Raw genomic sequence first — 17,884 nt, forward strand, 5'->3', positions numbered from 1 at the left:
ACAGAATAGACAGACAGACAGAATAGATAGACAGACAGACAGAATAGACAGACAGACAGACAGACAGACAGACAGACAGACAGATAGATAGATAGATAGATAGATAGATAGATACAAAGAAATAATACCTACATACATGTGATTGCGTATGTTTGTTAAAATAACAAACATCTGTATTTCCTATATAGCTCATTACTGCACCAACAGAGGACAGCAGCATGTATTCCCAACAGAGGGACGAGTATCTTGAGACAGTTTGTGAAATGGCCGTAAGAAAAATCTCAATAATCACAATTATCGGAACTTTGACAAACAGCACTATGAAAATAGACCACTTTCAATTAGGTAAGTAAAGTTTCAATATATATTTAGCACTTTATGACACTACTGCTAGTCATCAGATCCCTTACAAATTATTATTAGTTGACCATCTGATGCAGAAAAATTCACCTTTTTGGCAATACAAAAGTCAAGGACAAACTTGTTTAGTATTCTCTGTGCAAAGGAGAAATCATGGTATTTTTTTTCTTGAAATAAAAAAAAAGAGTTAAAGCTGCATTTCTGCTTTTATATAAAATTTAGCAACCTGATCCTTGGTACAGTATCTGCGCTCTGTTGTAGTTACAGTACTTTCTTAGGATTGTGTATTCTTCTCAAAGCTGTAGGGGAAATGTGTTATCCTTGGGTACTGCAAAGGCTCAGGGCCAGATGTTCTAATCAACCAATCAGCTCTGTCCTCTCATGTCACAGACTGTATTTGAAGAATGTCAGGTAGGAGCTGATTGGTTGGTTGTTTATCACTCTCCATTTTATCACTTTTGAAGCTTAGTATATCTGGCCCTCAATGTGAATGACTGGACCAATCAGAAGCCATTTTCAGATTGTGGCTTCTACATATTGATCTCTCACATGGCCCCTCAGCACTAATAGAGTATCAGCAATATCCCATAGAAGCGCTCTTTCTGCTATCGCAGTCAAGACAATCATTCCCAGTAGGAAAAACACTTTGCAGTGCCTGCAAATATCAGATTTCACTGCTGCGCTGCAGCCAATAGGTCAAACCTGCCTCTGAATAATTTATGTGTTTATAAGGGCACTGCAACCATTTTCTACCATTTTCTAGTCATCAGGCTTTCTGTGGGTAGACAGGCTATGTTGTCTTAAGTTTATCAACCATATTAAAAGTTCTACTTTTACCCTTTCTCCTTCCTTTCTTACTACTGTTATCATATGTAGCACATAGATGATGGGCCAAATGTAATTAGGTGCGATTTTTTTGTAATGTACCATTTCTTGGCAAAAAACCCCCACAAATATCGCTAAACGTGTAGCGTGTAGTAGCGTGCGATTTGTGGGACAAAAAAATATTTTGCCATAACCAAAGAAATCGCAGTGAAAATCGCATCCAGATGTTTTCTCAAAAATCGCAAAAAAAAAAAACGACCAAGCCCAGGCTGGCGAGTTTCACAGAACCATGCACAGTGAGATCTGTGCATGGTTCTGTCCAAAAAATTGTCTGAAAGTAAAAAAAAAAATCCGTGTGAGGCCCCCACTCCCCCCAAGCATAACCAGCCCCAAGCTAGTTGAGTCCTGGTTCCAAAAATACGGGGGACAAAAAGACTGGGGTCCCCCTGTATTTCGGAATAAGCACCGGGTACCAACAGTGAGCAGTGTCATGCCACAGCTGGGGGACACTTTTTATGCAAGGTCCTCAGGCTGTCACATGGACATCCTGGCTGGTCAGTCCTGGATGGGGTACCTGGGGAGTGGGGTCCTCATCAGGCTTAATCCTTCCAGGGCTGAAGTCCGGGGCTGTCCCCAGTATACCTGGGTGGTGGACACTTGGCTAATTATTTTGATGTAAAAATAGAATAAACATTCAACATTGGGTTGCATTGTGGAACAACAAGTCCCAGCAATCAGGGTTTTTACTGCATTTTCATATGCATTAAAGCCCACTGCCGGGGCTTCGTCGTGGGGGGTTACACCAACACCCTCACTCACCTGTGTCTGGTCAGCATCCTGCTGTGCTGTCCGGACCAGTGAGCTCCACCTTTTTTCCAGTATAAACATTCCTAACCTTGTTAACCGTTCCCCATAATCAGTAAGATGATTCTAAGCCCTTAATCAAATTAGAGGAATTTCTTTCTTCAGTTCCAGAATATCCTTTTTATGGTGTGGTGCCCAGAACTGGATACTGAATTCAGGGTGGGGCCTCACTAATGCTTAATACAGTGGTAATATCCTTATCTCATCCCTAGCCTCTATACCTCTTTTTATGCAGGCTATTATCCTGTTTGGCTTGGATGCCGCTACTTGGCTGTGAGTACTACAGCTGACTTTGTTGGGTTTTTGTACCCTTAGGCCCTTCTCCACAAGTGACTCACCTAACTCTACCCCATTTAGGTTAAATATAGCACATTAGTTTCTGTTCCCAAAGTGCAGGATTTTGAATTTATCTACATTAAATCTAATTTTCCATTTATCTGTCCAAGTCTACAGATTGTGTAAGTACCTCTGTAAAGTGGTGATTTTATAACCCTACTCAGTTTAGTGTCATCTGCAAAAATTGACAGTTTGCTTACAAAACCATCCCCAAGATCGTTAATAAATATGTTGAAAAGAAGGGGTCTCAGCACTGGTACCCCGATTAATACTGAGACCCAATTTGAAAAAGAACAATTTACCACAACTCGCTGTTCCCTGTTCATTAGCCAGTTTCTGGCCCATGTTCAAATGTAATGGTGGTACACACGGTGAGATTCCTTTGCTATTCGACTAGATTCGATTGCTATGCAATCTATGCTAACTCATGTGCTATTCACATACAGTTCATACTATCTACATTCAATCTGCACTATATAGCCATTGCTATTTGGCTTTGGGATTTCAGCTGAACGGGAGCACACATCGGCATCAATTCGGGATAGAAAGTTTAAAAACATGTTCTATCGCCATTCGATGTCTATTGACTATATTGTCAAAATAGAATGTAAAATTCTCCCGTATGTACACAGCATAAGTCCGTATACTCAAATCCTCCATTTTATGGCTCAACCTCTTATGTGTCAATGGGGCAGATGTATTAAGCCTTAACAAGAGATAAATGCATGGGTGATAAAGAGAGATAAACGTCTAGCCAATCACCAGCTAACTGCCATGTTACAGGCTGGGTTTGAAAAAAGTCAGTAAGGAGCTGATTGGCTGGACATTTATTTCTCCTTATCACCCTTGCATTTATCTCTTGTTATGGCTTAATACATCTGCCCCATTGTCTCAAATACCTTAGCAAAGTTCATATAAACAATGTCAACTGTGTTACGTTGGTCCAGTTTTACACTAACTTCCTCACAGAAACTGATTAAGTTAGTTTAACATGACCTTTTCCTCATAATTCCTTGTTGGTTCCCAGTAAAAATCTTGTTGCAGATTACAGTAAATGTTTATAAATGTGGTCCCTTAAGATACTCTCCAGTATATTCCCAACTACTGATGTGAGACTTAAAGGTCTGTAGTTACTTGGGTGTGATTTGTTTCCCTTACTTGTTCTCACCTACTTGATACTTACTGTATATAGGGGGCCAATCAGGCCTGCCGTCTAGACTGCATGTGTTCGGGCCCTGGCTGCCCGCACCTTCGGATAATATTTTCTTTCTAATTCGCATGTGCAAACTGCAACCATCGCCGGAGGCTGCGAATTCTGCCACATAATATTGAATCTCTTATTATAAACCTATTAGCCAATTGATTCAGAAAACTAGGAAGGACAATGAAGGAAATATTACATTTCAGTTTAAATGTCACGCACAGACATGTATTTGCAATACATGTCGTAGTTTGTCTTTTATGTTTTTTTAGATTTAAATGGCTGAGGTCAATTTTCAATAGAGAACTTGTGAACAGTAACTAGAAATCTGTGGCATCATGTTATTTTAGTACAATATTTAACTCTTCGGATTTAAAAGAAGAAAGGTGTCCAGTTTGCGTATTACATAAAGTATGTACCTCAAGCCCATCAAAAGCTGGGCTGTGTATTAGCGTGTGTTTTGCAGATGAGGACAGGAAAGTACAATTTCCTGCTGTATGTTTATATAACTTTAACTAAATATGTCCCTGGGCATTATGCAATGCTCATAGCCAAAGTACAGGTTCACATCTTTGGCTCTGTGTCACAGAACGCCTCACCTCAGCATCATTTATTTAAGATCCATGTAAGTTTAATCGTTGCATTACTACATCATGCAGTTCTACTTTCACACAGATGTGTTTGTGACGTCTAGCAAACTACTTTGTTTATTTTACTCAGCTTATGTGAAATTATATGATGAACACAGTGGGGTTGATGCAAAGTGAGTACTTAAGCTAGGTGCACATTACAGGCAATGTGTACCTAGCGAATCTCTGAAGTGATGGAACCCAGCGGGGGTGTTAGCATCGGCAAGTGCATATGACAAACGGCAGTGGGGGTGGGAGCAAGGGCCATGCTGCAGTAGAGTCATTCACATCTATTTTGCTACCAGCCTCAATGTTTAAATTTGGTTAGTGAATAATTGAAAGAGGAAAATATATACTTCCTGAGATTAACTTTACTGCCCATCCAGCAGTACTCATCTGTTTCCAGACTTGGACCCAGTGCTCAAAGCACATGCATATCATAGGTAAAAGTGTGGCGGTTCCTGTTGCCCTGGAACCGCCCTTCCCCACAGCCTGGCTAATGGCAACTACTTGCGGTATAAAGTGTAGAATGGGGAATCTGCAGCCGCAGCAGATTTTGTTACCAAGACTGCTGCATACCTCCCAACTGTCACGATTTTCGCAGAACCGTCCTGTTTTTTGGGGGATGGTGCTGTGTGCCTTACAGTGGAGGGGGGGCAGTTGGGAGTCTGCTTGCTGCTGCCTTGCTCAGCAGAGTGGTGGCAATAGACGCTGTTGCTTGCAACAATCACTCTATCAACAACAATGTACACCCCCATCCAGACATTCTGCGTTTTCCCCAGCAACAAACTTGGCTCCTCCCCTGAAAATCAGGTGGTGCTTCCAGCCACTTGGAAAGGAGGACAAGTATCCCGCTTTCCCTGCCAGCACCCCACACCCCTCCTCAGCCATGAGCAACAAAATACAATTGGGTGTTCCAAGAGCAGTGGCAAACGCAGGGGGGGGGGGGGGGGTTTCTGGGTACCCAAACCCCCCCCCCCCCCCCAGGAATCTAAGGGACCTAGACTGAAAGCTGAGGGTCCCCTCTTTCCATGGGTACAAGAATTTAAAAAATCGGCCCTGGGGAACCGGAGATATCTGACTTCAAAGCGGTGGTCCCCATCCAAACCTGTTAATTGCTCTTCCCAGTTAGATATTTCAGGTTCTGTCTGACTTGGAATTTTTCTGAGGGTATATTACAAAAGCTGAGACTCTCCCCCTTTGATCGATACTAGTCACTTGTCTTTACTGTTCCCAGAACCAGAGATATCAGCCTTCCAGCAGCTGGTTACTGCTCCAGCTCCACACACCTGGTATGTAGTTGTATATACCCGTTGGCAGATTGCTCTGCCTCCTGAACTCTGATCCCCTAGTCCCCAATACCATTTGGTAGGTGGGATTCTCTAGTTTTTCATTCCATTAAAATCTAAGAAATCTATTTCTGGGAACAGGAGATATCTGCAGTCAAGCAAGCTGTCCTCCCACCAGAAAATTATGAATAATAAGCCCACTCCACTATACACCCCTGCTCTGCATATTACACATCCTCTACCACCCTGGAAGTTATGTATCAGGGCCCCTTCATTCAGCCCAATGCCCCCTTCTCCCATCCCATCTCCCGCCATTGCTATGCCCAGGGGTCTACACTGCTGTTATGTATATATATATATATATATATATATATATATATATATATATATATATATATATATATATAGAAACCCCCTTCTGAAAATCCTGCGCTTGCCCCTGAAGAGGGACCCAATGATGCAATTTGAGATGAATTGCACAATCATAGCTGCGCAATTGTGATCTCACGCCCCCTTGCCAGCCACCTCCCACGGCAGCAAAGTAGGTAAGTATGCCCTGCACAGCCTTCAGCAGGCACATGTGTCAGTGGATGCAGACAGACAGGTATCCAGAAAATCCTACTCCAAATAAATATACAGCTGACTTGGAATTTCCTGCAATATAGCGTTACAAAATGTGCCCCAATTAGAGGAGTGCAGTTTAGCTATTGAAAAAGAAGGAATGGGAGCACATCAGAAAGAGAAATATTAAATCATTAGCTAAAACAAAGCTGAGATAGTTGCTGACTATAAAAGCACTTACCTCCCAACATTCTAAAGCAGGGGTTATAAAACTCAGTCCTCAGGACTCCACACAGTGCACGTTTTCCAGGTCACCCAGCAGGTGCACGGGTGCACTCATTACTCACTGACACATTTTAAGAGATCCACAGGTGGAGCTAATTATTTCACTTGTGATGCTGAGGGGAGACCGTCAAAACATGCACTGCGTTGGGTCATGAGGGCTGAGTTTGAGATCCTGTGTTCTAGAGCCCCAAATCAGGACTCTGCGGGGGCCCTACCATGCTCTACCTGAAAAGGCGTGGCCTCCAGAAAAGGGGTGTGGCTTAGCTGAATGACCTTGGCCTGAAGCCACCCCCATTTTGTCACTGTCGGGGCATTGACAGTGCTGGCCTTGCCCAATTTCCCTTCTGTCTCAGTCATTAGATGCTGTCTCAATGAATCGATGCTGTGCTATTCTTGGCTGCTCTGCAGAGCAGTGGCATGCAGGAATACTCCCAACTGCCCCCGCACCGCGGATACTGCCGGTGTTGGACGGGATGCGGGACAGTCCCAAAAAAATGGGACTATCCAGCAAAAATCGTAATAGTTAGGAGGCATGCTTCATACTGTACTTTTATCAAGACGTTGTGGAAGGCCTGGAATAAAGGAACATTTAGCATTTGGTATTTGAATGAAGGCATCTTTGCAAACACAGGCTTTTAGTGCTTTTAGTGTTGATTTCCATGTCAAGATTTCCATATTGATCTAATTTAGGCCTGTGCCAAAAAGGCTTTGTCTTGGGAGTGGAGTTAGAATCACAAATACTTGGGCTTGGCTAACAGCCACTGTTAGTTGGGGGAGTGCGGGCTATGGTACGATTTCAGTCATTCTTTAAATATTTCTCAAATACAGAGGTACCTCCATATTTCCCACAGAGAGCAGAGCTGCACACGTATCAGTTACTGAAACCAGCACAAACCATGTGGTTCCACACTCTGTGAATGTACAGTATGACGGCATCATTGTGAAAATGGCCTTTACAGCACAGATGAAGGTTACAATTGCGTACACAGTATAGGTAGTGTTTGTGTGATTCCCCATCTTGACTAGTTTAGCAGCTGATTCATTTATAATTCTGTATATACATGCAAATACAAAACATGCCCTGCATCTGTTTAAATCATTGGTCAGGGAACAGGGATAAATTACCCCAAATGGGGTAAAAATTTAATTCTTGGGGATAATGGACGGTCGCACTGCTGAGACACAGCCGGGCATTCATATGAATCTGTGTCTTGACAGCGCGACCATCCATTACCCCCGGGACTTTCATTTCATTGCAAACAGCAATACAATCATCATCATTATCATCATCATCAATTGCTGCCAGGCTGTGTACCGTACTAACAGGACATATCTTCAATTTCTGGGGGTACAGTGTATATCAAGGGGGTAACCTCGGCGTATCTAAATATATTTTGAGATAAAAGGTAAAAAAAAATCCTGATTTATTAAATCAAATAAAATAAGTGTTATAAACTATATTCAAGAGCGGAAGATTGGAGAAGCACTAATAAAATGTGTAACGTTGGATCAACTGCCATAAATATACCTAATTTATTAATACACACAAAAAATAAAAATAAAATCTAACATGAGTATTTTATGGACACAAATGAGGGTGCACATAATAATGATGATATTGCTGTCCCTCTTATTCCTATGCTGCTCAAGTCCCTATTAGATGTAGAGAGACACCCCCCCCCCCCCCCCCCCCGACCGCTGATCATACTTACCAATCCCCAGGTTGATTGGAGCTCTTTGGATGGCTGCCAGTCATCAGGTTTTTCGGCTGCTGGGACCTCTGGTGCTGTAAAGTGAGCACCAGTTTAAAGCACTGGGGGGTCAGAGGTGCAGCAGGCAGCCCCAATGATGGCAGCCCTCACCCTAGCACCGATCACCAGGCCCTGGGTAGGTGAGTAGGATTTTTTCAGCTTGTGTAGTAGTAGTTGTATTGTTAACAGTTATGTACACAGCGCCATAGAATATGTACCCACTATATAAATAATTGGAAAATAAAATTCACCAAAAACACCATACTATTACGGTTACGTGATGCCCAAGTTTAAGGAACACAAACCTTTAGCATCCATCAAAAAACAGCATACCTCTCAACTTTTCAGCTGTGGTATTTGGGAACCAATGCACACGGCATGGACTTTTTTATGCATTACCAGCCACGTGAACTCTGACTAAGAGCAGTTGGCAACTGGCCTAAAGCAAGTGGGCCATGCGAAGGTGTTGACATTGACATAAAAAAAAGTGAAAAATTCTCGTTGACCTCTTCATGTGTCAACCTTTTCCATGTAGAACATCTGCTTGTTGACCTTTCGTCAAGGTTGACTGTGCCTCTCAACCTAATGACGGTCAATCTAGACATCGTGGGGTAAATTTACTAAGATGGGTATTCTATTGAAGATGGGATGTTGCCCATAGCAACCAATCAGTTTCTATCTATTGTCTTCTAGAACATGAGTTCTCAAACTCGGTCCTCAGGATCTCACATGGTTCAAGTTTTCCAGGTCACCCGGCAGGTGCACAATTGCATTCATTATTCTTTGACACATTTAAAAGGATCCACAGGTGGAGTTAATTTTTTCACTTGCGATTCTGACTGCAAAACATGCACTGTGTAGGGTCCTGAAGACCGAGTTTGAGAACCTGAGTTCTAGAAGGTGCTTATTAGAGAAGAAGTAGAACGAAATCTGAATGGTTGTTATGGGTAACATCCCATCTTCAATATAACTCCCATATTAGTAAATTTACCCCTGTGTGTGAGCTGTTCCGCACCCAGATCTATCGTGTAAATGAACACACCTGTGCTCCGGCTAAATAATCTATAAAATATGCACACAGATAGAGCCGGCCTTGTCCTTGCTGTGGATGGCAACGGAGCTCGGCGGGGGTCCCCGATGCCTCCCCCACCGTCTCCACCGGTCCACCTCGCCACCCCGCCCCCCCCCCCCCCCCGTACTGGGCAGCATCTCCCTGAACCGGAGAGGGGCCTGGATATGCTGTCCAGCCGCCGCCATTCAGGGATGCGCGTGCGTGTGAGACGCACAGGCGCCCCAGTCTCTATCGCCGGTGCCGCCAAGGGATCTGGCGAGCGCCGGGGATAGATTAGGCCAGCTCCATCTGTATATGGTTTCATGAGGACCAAGTTTGAGGAACACTGTAATAGAGAAAGGAACAAATAAAACTGGACAGCTATAAGTCTGATGGATTAATGTGTATTCACCCTATTCACGGCGACTTTTCCTAGTCAGCTAAATTATTTTCTGTCTGTTGCTGCACATAGTCCACATTTGTCAGTAGATTGAAACAGTCATCATGTTCAATTCATCTTGTGAAAGGACCAGATTAGCCTTGACAGATACTCTCGGTCACACAGCATTAAACACTTTTTTTATATTCAGAGATATTTGTAGGTCCCACTGGAGCTATGTGAATGAAATGTGTGTTCCACAGTGATGCTCTATCATACTCTAGGCTTACTATACTATCCCTTTAAACCAGAATACTTATGAATAACACAGGTTCTGTGGCTGATTGAAACCAGGTGAAATACATGTTTGAAATCTGACAGCCGCAGAATCTGTGTAATTCATGAGTGTCTTGGTTTAAAGCAGGGCTGGGCAATTGCGGCCCTCCAGATGTTGAGGAACTACACATCCCAGCATGCCTTGCATCAGTTTCAGCATGGCCACATAGCAAAACTAATGCAAAGCATCCTTGGATGTGTAGTTCCTCAACATCTGGAGGGCCGCAATTGCCCAGCCCTGATTTAAAGGCAAGGTATGGTAAGCCTACCCTAACAGAAGGCCTAATTCAGACCTGATTGCAAAGCTGCTTTTTTAGCAAATGGACAAAACCGTGTGCACTGCAGGTGGGTCAGATGTAACATGTGTAAAGAGAGTTAGATTTGGGTGGGATGTGTTTAAACTAAAATCAAAATTGCTGTGTAATGATGCAGCCAGTATTTACCCTGCGCAGAAACAAAATAACTCACCCAAACCTAACTCACATCACTCACCCTAACTCTTTCTGCACATTTTACATTTGCCCCTTCTGCAGTGCAGCATGATTTTTTTACTAAAAAGGCAGCTTTGCCATCAGGTTAATTTAGGCCCATAGGGCCCTGGTCTCTGGGCTGCAAATCTTCAGAGCCCAGCGGTCAGGTTGGGATCGACGCTGCCCTGCCAGAGTCGATCCCCGCCAATGTGCATGGCATTAAAGCTCAAAGCTATCCTCCTACAGATATTGAATATGGCCCTATACTGTACATCTGGAACATACAAAATTGTTTGCTTAGATGGAGCATAAAAAGTAGACAATACACTCTCCAATGTGAGTGACAGCAGAATTTTTGTAAAATATGGGCATCATTGCACAATGTTCTGCTCCAGCATTGACATGCAAAGCCCTAAAGATGGCTATAGACCTTAAGATTTATTGTCCAATCTGGCTGGTTGGAACAAAAATGTGGTAATCCAGCAATTTGAAGCAAATGGTTAACTGTAATTTGCTCCCATAAATGACCAGGTTACTATAAAAGAAGATGGCTACAGTGGGAAAGACCGCAGATTTGAAATATGTTTTCATATGTCCTGCTCATAGTTACCTCCCACATTTGGCAGTAGGCTCCGGTTTCAGTCATAAATCTCCCACTGTCCTGCAATGACCTCCTAGTCTTAGTGGTACCTCAGGCAGATTCCGCCTGAGGTACCACTAAGTACTTTCTTGACACGGACAGTGATTTGCTGTAATCACTGTGATTTGCTGTAGTTGCTCAGGTCAGGAGTCTCTGCTGACAACTCTCATTTTATCTCTTGTGGAAACCCCTGACAAAAGGGAGACAGCAGAACAATGATCATACATTTTATCTGTTGTGGTGTGCACTAGCTGATAGTGTGTTGCTGCTACTGTTAACTATAAGGATAAAGGCCCCCATACACTACGCCGACTTGTCCTAAGGACAAGTCGGCCTAATGTCGGCCCCGACTTCCCCTGAGCTCCCTCGGCAGCTCCTGATATGATTTGGCACTTGATGTTCCATTTTTTACATATGATAAATCGGATCGATTTATCACATGTAAATCCGGGGGAGCTGTGGGAGAGCAGGGTCTGGGGGAGCTTGCAGGTGGGGGAGGGGGGCGTCAGGGTCCATCTGGGGGAGCGGGGACCAGAGACCGGAGAGCAGGGTCCGGTCCGGTCCATGTGTGATGAGAGAGGGTAGTCACCTAGAGGCAGGAGAGGTGGCGGGGAGCGGGGTCCAGTCCAGCTGCAGGAGGGGAGCACGTCCAGCTGAGACTAGGTAGCGGCAGCTGCAGGCGGGGAGCACGGAGTGCACGGCGCATAACAGAGTCCGAGTAGCGGCGAGCGGGAGAATAGGAAACATCCTATTCAAAAGACTGGGCGGGCAGGGCGGACGCTGATTGGCTGAGCTCTCGGCCAATCAGCATCCGCCCAGTCTTTTGAATAGGATGTTTCCTATTCTCCTGCTCGCCGCTACCCGGACTCTGTTATGCGCCGTGCGCTCCGTGCTCCCCGCCTGCAGCTGCCGCTACCTAGTCTCCAGTCTACACACTAGCTCACTACCCCTCCTGCAGCTGGACCGGACCCCGCTCCCCGCCACCTCTCCTGCCGCTAGGTGACTACCCTCTCTCATCACACATGGACCCTGCTCTCCGGTCCCCACGCCCACAGACCAGCTCAATGCCGGCTGCACATAAGATTTATCTTATGTGCAGACCGTCCGACATCCAGATCTGATCCGATGCGCACGGGACCGCGCATCGGATCAGATTGGATGTCATACCCTACACAATTTGGGCAATTTCCCCCGATTTCTCAGCCCGATCCTCCAGAATCGGGTGAAATCGGGCCCAAATCGTGTAGTGTATGGGGGCCTTAAGACTTTTCCTATTAGTCTTTCTTTATTTAAACACATTTGTTTAATTAGAGCATCTGGTGTCCATACTCATTTGGCTGGGTATGAGTCATAGGGTCAACAAGAGGAAAGTCAACATGCATTGGGTCGACCACTGAATGTCAACATGCGTCAACGTCGACACATCTGAAGGTCAACAAGGGGTAAGGTCGACAGGGTCAATAGGTCAACACATGCATTAGGTCAGCATAGGTCAACGGTCAAAAGGTCGACATGGGGTTTTTCACAGTCGACATGGATACTAAAAAAGGCATGGCTCGCTGCGCTCGGCATGCTTTGGGCATGGTGCCTCACTGAGCTTGGCACACTGTTTTATGTTCCCGCCATGCCCTAGTGGATGGTAGGGCATGAAATACCACCTGTCGGCCCATGTCGGCTCAAAAAAAGTGAAAAATCCCATGTTGACCTTTTGACTGTCGACCTGGCCCATGTTGACCTAATGCATGTGTCAACCTAATGACCCCGTTGACCTAATCCCATGTCAACCTTCAGGAGTGTCGACCTTGATGCATGTCAACCTTCAGTGGTTGACCCAATGCATGTCAACCTTCCTATAGTCAATATAACGATTTGGCTAATGCTAGCCTATAATGGTATAGATAACAGCACAGGGGCGTGTTAATAGCAGAGTGCAGCCCCCTCCTCTCCACCAGCAGCAGCAGCGCCACGCTAAAGAGACTGAGCACTAAAGGGCTCAGGGCCAGATTGTCTAAGCTTCAAAAGTGATAAAATGGAGAGTGATAAACAGCCAGCCAATCAGCTCCTACCTGCCATGCCACAGACTGTGTTTGAAAAATGTCAGACAGGAGCTGATTAGCTGGCTGTTTATCACTCTCAATTTTAGCACTTTTGAAGTTTAGAGAATCTGGCCCTCAGACTCTAATGCGCAGATCTCTTGAAAAATAGCAATGCTGCCATTATTCCATAGATTTCTACAGTGCTGCTACCGCTGGCAGGACTCCAGTGGGGAAAGTATTAAAAAAGAAATGGGTGCCCATGTGCACCCACTATAAATATGCCACTATATCCAGTAGTCAGTGTTCACAGTAAAATAAATAAATGATTAATAATAATAATAATAATAATAATAATAATAATAAAAAAAAAATAACACACCAATATATACAGTATGCTTTGGGATGTATCAATACTTGCAAAACTTCCCAAAATATATTGTTACTAATGTCGCAACAACGATCATTTAAGCATAGGCACACCCATATGTATGTAGACACGCCCTTCAAGCAGAGTGTGACACGCCCCATCAAGTGCGCATTTTACTGTTACCGTATATCACTGATTCTAGTTTTCTAAAGTAAGCAACTACGGTCCTGCAGCATAATAGCAGCAAATAAATGGTGTGCCGCTGCCACAAATTGATACTGTAAATCTGAAGACTCACATACTTTTACAATAAGATAATGTTGTCTCTACGGTGATTTAATAAAAACTCCACCCCAATGAACTGTATTGAAAGTAGTTTTAGATAAACCCTACAATGGATTTTTACCTAGGTCAGTTTTAAATACTGAATATTTCCAAACTACTCAATTTAGAGGGGGAAGTGCTTACAGCTTGATGCGAGGTGCAGTATATTTGGAAATGGCATAGGTAGAATTCCTCTTATGCTCAGCATGCATACAATAGTCACACACGTTGTTATTTAACCCCTTTGCTGGTACTCCCGGGAGTTTTTTGGGTTATGCTCCAGTGCGCAGACTGGAAAACCCGGAAAATTCCCGGGAGTGCCACTGCCTGCGCTCCCTCCTGCCGGGCAGCACCGCTGAATTCAGCACTGCACTCATTCAGCTCCTGCTGCCCGGCCCTGCCTCCTTCCCCTAGCTGTGTGTGGCGTGACCTCAGCCACTGCCCGGCTCCTGCTGCCCGGTCCTGCCTCCTTCCCCCAGCTGTGTGCGGCGTGACCTTGCTAACATCATGCAGCACACAGCCAGGTTGCTGGGCCAGAGGCTGATGTAGTGCTCAATGGCGCTGCCCAGGCCAGGGAAATGCAGTGTGGGGGGGGGGGGGTTTAGATAGCGCTCCCAGAAAAAAACTTGCCCAGTGGGGAGCGCTCCCTAAAAAAAACACCACTGATGGGGTTAATCCTGAACTACTGCAGACATTTCTTTCCTGTTGGTATGTACAGATGAAATATATGTGCACCACTTTACATGGATGGAAAACATCAGTCAGGGAACCAGTCAGTCATTGGGGGATTTTTTAAACCTTCTAAAGAGGACCAGTGAAGGTGTTGCAAGGTGGCAACCAATGAGATACTGGCTATCATTTTATAGAGTGCAATAGATATACAATAGTTACAGTACTGTAATGTCTGATTGGATGCTATGGGCAACACCCCCCACTGGTCTTCTGGAAAAGTTTTTATAAGTCTCCCTCCTGATCTGTACACTCATATTTATATTAATAGTTCACTAGGACCGGCCTATTCAGCCATAATGTTGCTTATATCTTTCAGCAATAGTATATAAGTCGATTAAACATGAACAGATAGTTACATGGAAGAAATTCCCCTTTACGATGCAGAATATTTCAACAGCAAACAAACTGTTGGTACAAAGTGTGCAGAAGCCGTATTTAGCAGGACAAATGTACTAACTTCTGTAAAGTGTTTTGACCCTGGACTAAAGTGGTAGAATTCTAATTCGCTGAGTGAGAATGGATTCAGTCAAACGTCTGTCAGATTACATTTAGTGCATTTCATCCAGAAGGCAGGCCCGGATTTTCCACTAGGCAACCTAGGCACCTGCCTAGGGCCCATGGACAGACCCCATAAAAAACAGCCTGCCCATGATCCATCACAGAGGCTGGCTTTAAGTTAGTATGTTTTACAGAGGCTCCATTGAATGGCCGATATATTGACGCACAATTGACCAGTGTGTACGAGCGATATACATGTTGTGAACGGCATCATTCACAGATATATTGCGTTGACTCTGCAACACAGCCGATGCCCAATATAACTAGAGATATATCTAGATATATATCAGGGCATCGTGCATTGTGTACAGCAGCGGTCAGTTCCGAAGGATTCAATCAGTTTTTCTACACAGGTGATGACAATCATACATTAGAGTGAAGTCAAGGAGAAGACCATTTTGTACCTAATGGAATGGGTCATGTTGGAGGGTATGCTTAGGGTTGCCTACCTGACCCTCTCCATGAGGGAGAAATTGCTCTGTTCCTGGACTTCCCTGGTAATGTATGATTGCCATCACCTGTGGTGAAACACCTTTCTTATCAATTACCTAGCTCACCACAGGTGCTGGCAATCATACATGACCAGGGAAGTCCAGGAGCAGAGCATTTACTCCACCATGGAGAGGGTCAGGTAGGCAACCATGGGTATACTATGTGTTTTATTATTTATTATTACAGTTCTGACCATTCCCCACTTACAGTGCCACAAAAAATTAAGCCTATAGTGTATTTAAAAAAATGGGAAGCAGGGGCCCAAACCGATATCTTGCCTAGGGCCACATGAGGTCTAAATCCATCTCTGCCAGAAGGAGAGACAAATGTTTTCTATGTTAGGTGTGGTGTATATTATGAATCCACACTTATTTGTGATGTAATGAATGAATATCTGAAGGGAATGCCTTGAATTCAGCAGGTACAGATGGTAAGTTTGACATCAGCCAGGAGATAAAGTAACACAGTCAGACACAGCTTAAATAAACTGTTTCAAATTTAGAGAAGCAACTTGAGCAAACCTGTAACAAAGCAAAGACTGGAAAGGGAACAGCTGTGTCAACACAGATTGGTAATAATCCCATATATAAATGACGACAGAGGGTGTGCAAAGAAAACCTGAAAATATAAAGTACATGTGAGTATACACTTTCATTAGCAGGGCTAAAATGGAATACTTTAGTGCAAGCTTTTTAAGTATGGGGAGAGCCAACATCTGGGAGCAATTAACTTGCTCAAACTGGAGAAAGAGAACAAGGAAGGTCCAGTAAAACTATAACCAATTAGCTTTAGTGCAGGAACAAGAGAGTCAGCATTGTGTGCCCATAACAATAGTTCAGGGCTCAGCCTATCATAATATACAGTAAGTGAGAATTTCAATCCAGGCACTTTTAGGTCAGATACAGGGAGAGATGTATCAAAGCTTGCGGAGAGGTAAAAGGCCTAGATTTATTAATGCTTGGAGAAAGGTAAAGTGCCATCCAGTCAGCTCCTATATGCCATTAAATGGGCTGTGTTTGACAAAAATGACAGCTAGAAGCTGATTGGCTGGTACTTTATCTCTCTCCGCTTTATTTATATTCAAGGCATGATACATTTCCCATTAGAATTTAATCTTTAACAAACCAGATTTCTTTCATAGAGGTAAATGTACTAACATGGGAGTTCTAATGAAAATCTGATGTTAACCATAGCAACCAACCAGATTCTATCTATTGTATTCTAGAAGGCACTAAATATATAAGAAGTCAAATCGGTACTTGTGTATTATCACGGAACCCATTAAGTATTTAACGTACTGTCCTATTCAGCGTAGTAGGATCGAATCGCATCGCATGCGATTTGCGTGCGATGGAACTTGTGTAATTTCACGGCACCCCTGCCTGGGGATCACATCGCACGCAAATCGCATGTAATTTGATCGCGTATGATGCAATTTAGCACGACCCCCACTATCCACGTTTAGCACACCACCACTATCCCGAAGCGTGGCGAGTTGTAGTGGTACGCATCCTTCCAACCTGTTCATACCCCCACTATCCACGTCGGCGGGAAGTAGATCTTATAAAGTGTGGCGAGCGCAGCAAGCCACCGAGCTAACTACGTTGCACAGACGGGCGCCGTGATAATACACAAGTACCATCAAATCTGATTGGTTGCTATGCAACATCCCATCTTCATTAGATCTTAGTTGGGGGTCTTAATAAATTTACCCCATAATGGCCCTTATTCAGATCTGATTGCAGTACAAATTTGTTTGGAAAATAGGCAAAGCCATGTGCACTGCAGGTGGGGCAGATGTAACATGTGCAGAGAGTTAAATTTGGGTGGGGTGTGTTGAAACTGAAATCTAAATTGCAGTGTAAAAATAATGCAGCCAGTATTTACCCTGCACAGAAACAAAATAACTTACACAAATCTAACTCTATAGATATACTGTAACAGCAAGCCAGGAAATATATTTTGATCTGCTTTGCAGCCACATTAATATCAAATTACATTAAATTGTTTATGTGTCAATATCACATCATTAGTATAGATATAGAGTCATCTATTTTTGTTTGCGCTTTCACAAACCATGCTTGTTGTATTGTATTTATTGAGTATATTTGTGCTAGGCTTCTTTTACTTCTGATACACATGAGCATAACATTATGGGAAGTGTCAATTATCTGCGGATAAAGGAAGACTTTTACATATAAAATTAATTTTATGTGGCCAATGTCCAATTTTACTTTTAATGGTAAAATTATTAAAAAATTCCATAGATGATCTAAATACCATTTTCTAATACCTCAAGCACCTGGCATAGAATATGTGTTCCAAATCCTGAGACATTTCAGTAAAAGGTCTTCAAATCCCAAAATAGACGTGAATGTGGGTTCTGTGTGTTTACCTG

The 17,884-nt window shown here is 43.7% G+C and overlaps 1 protein-coding gene across 1 annotated transcript in view; it reads left to right on the plus strand.

The window, feature by feature from the left end:
* Positions 1-17,884, plus strand: part of CCDC80 (coiled-coil domain containing 80) — a 103,389-nt gene that overhangs the window by 16,653 nt on the left and 68,852 nt on the right. Inside the window, exon 3 of the mRNA XM_083172675.1 lies at positions 189-345. Coding sequence (XP_083028801.1) covers positions 189-345 — 157 coding nt within the window. The remainder of the gene's footprint in view (positions 1-188; positions 346-17,884) is intronic.

The sequence above is a fragment of the Crinia signifera genome, chromosome 2 (assembly GCF_055691185.1).
Source record: "Crinia signifera chromosome 2, ASM5569118v1, whole genome shotgun sequence".
In the NCBI taxonomy this organism is placed as follows: Eukaryota; Metazoa; Chordata; class Amphibia; order Anura; family Myobatrachidae; genus Crinia; species Crinia signifera.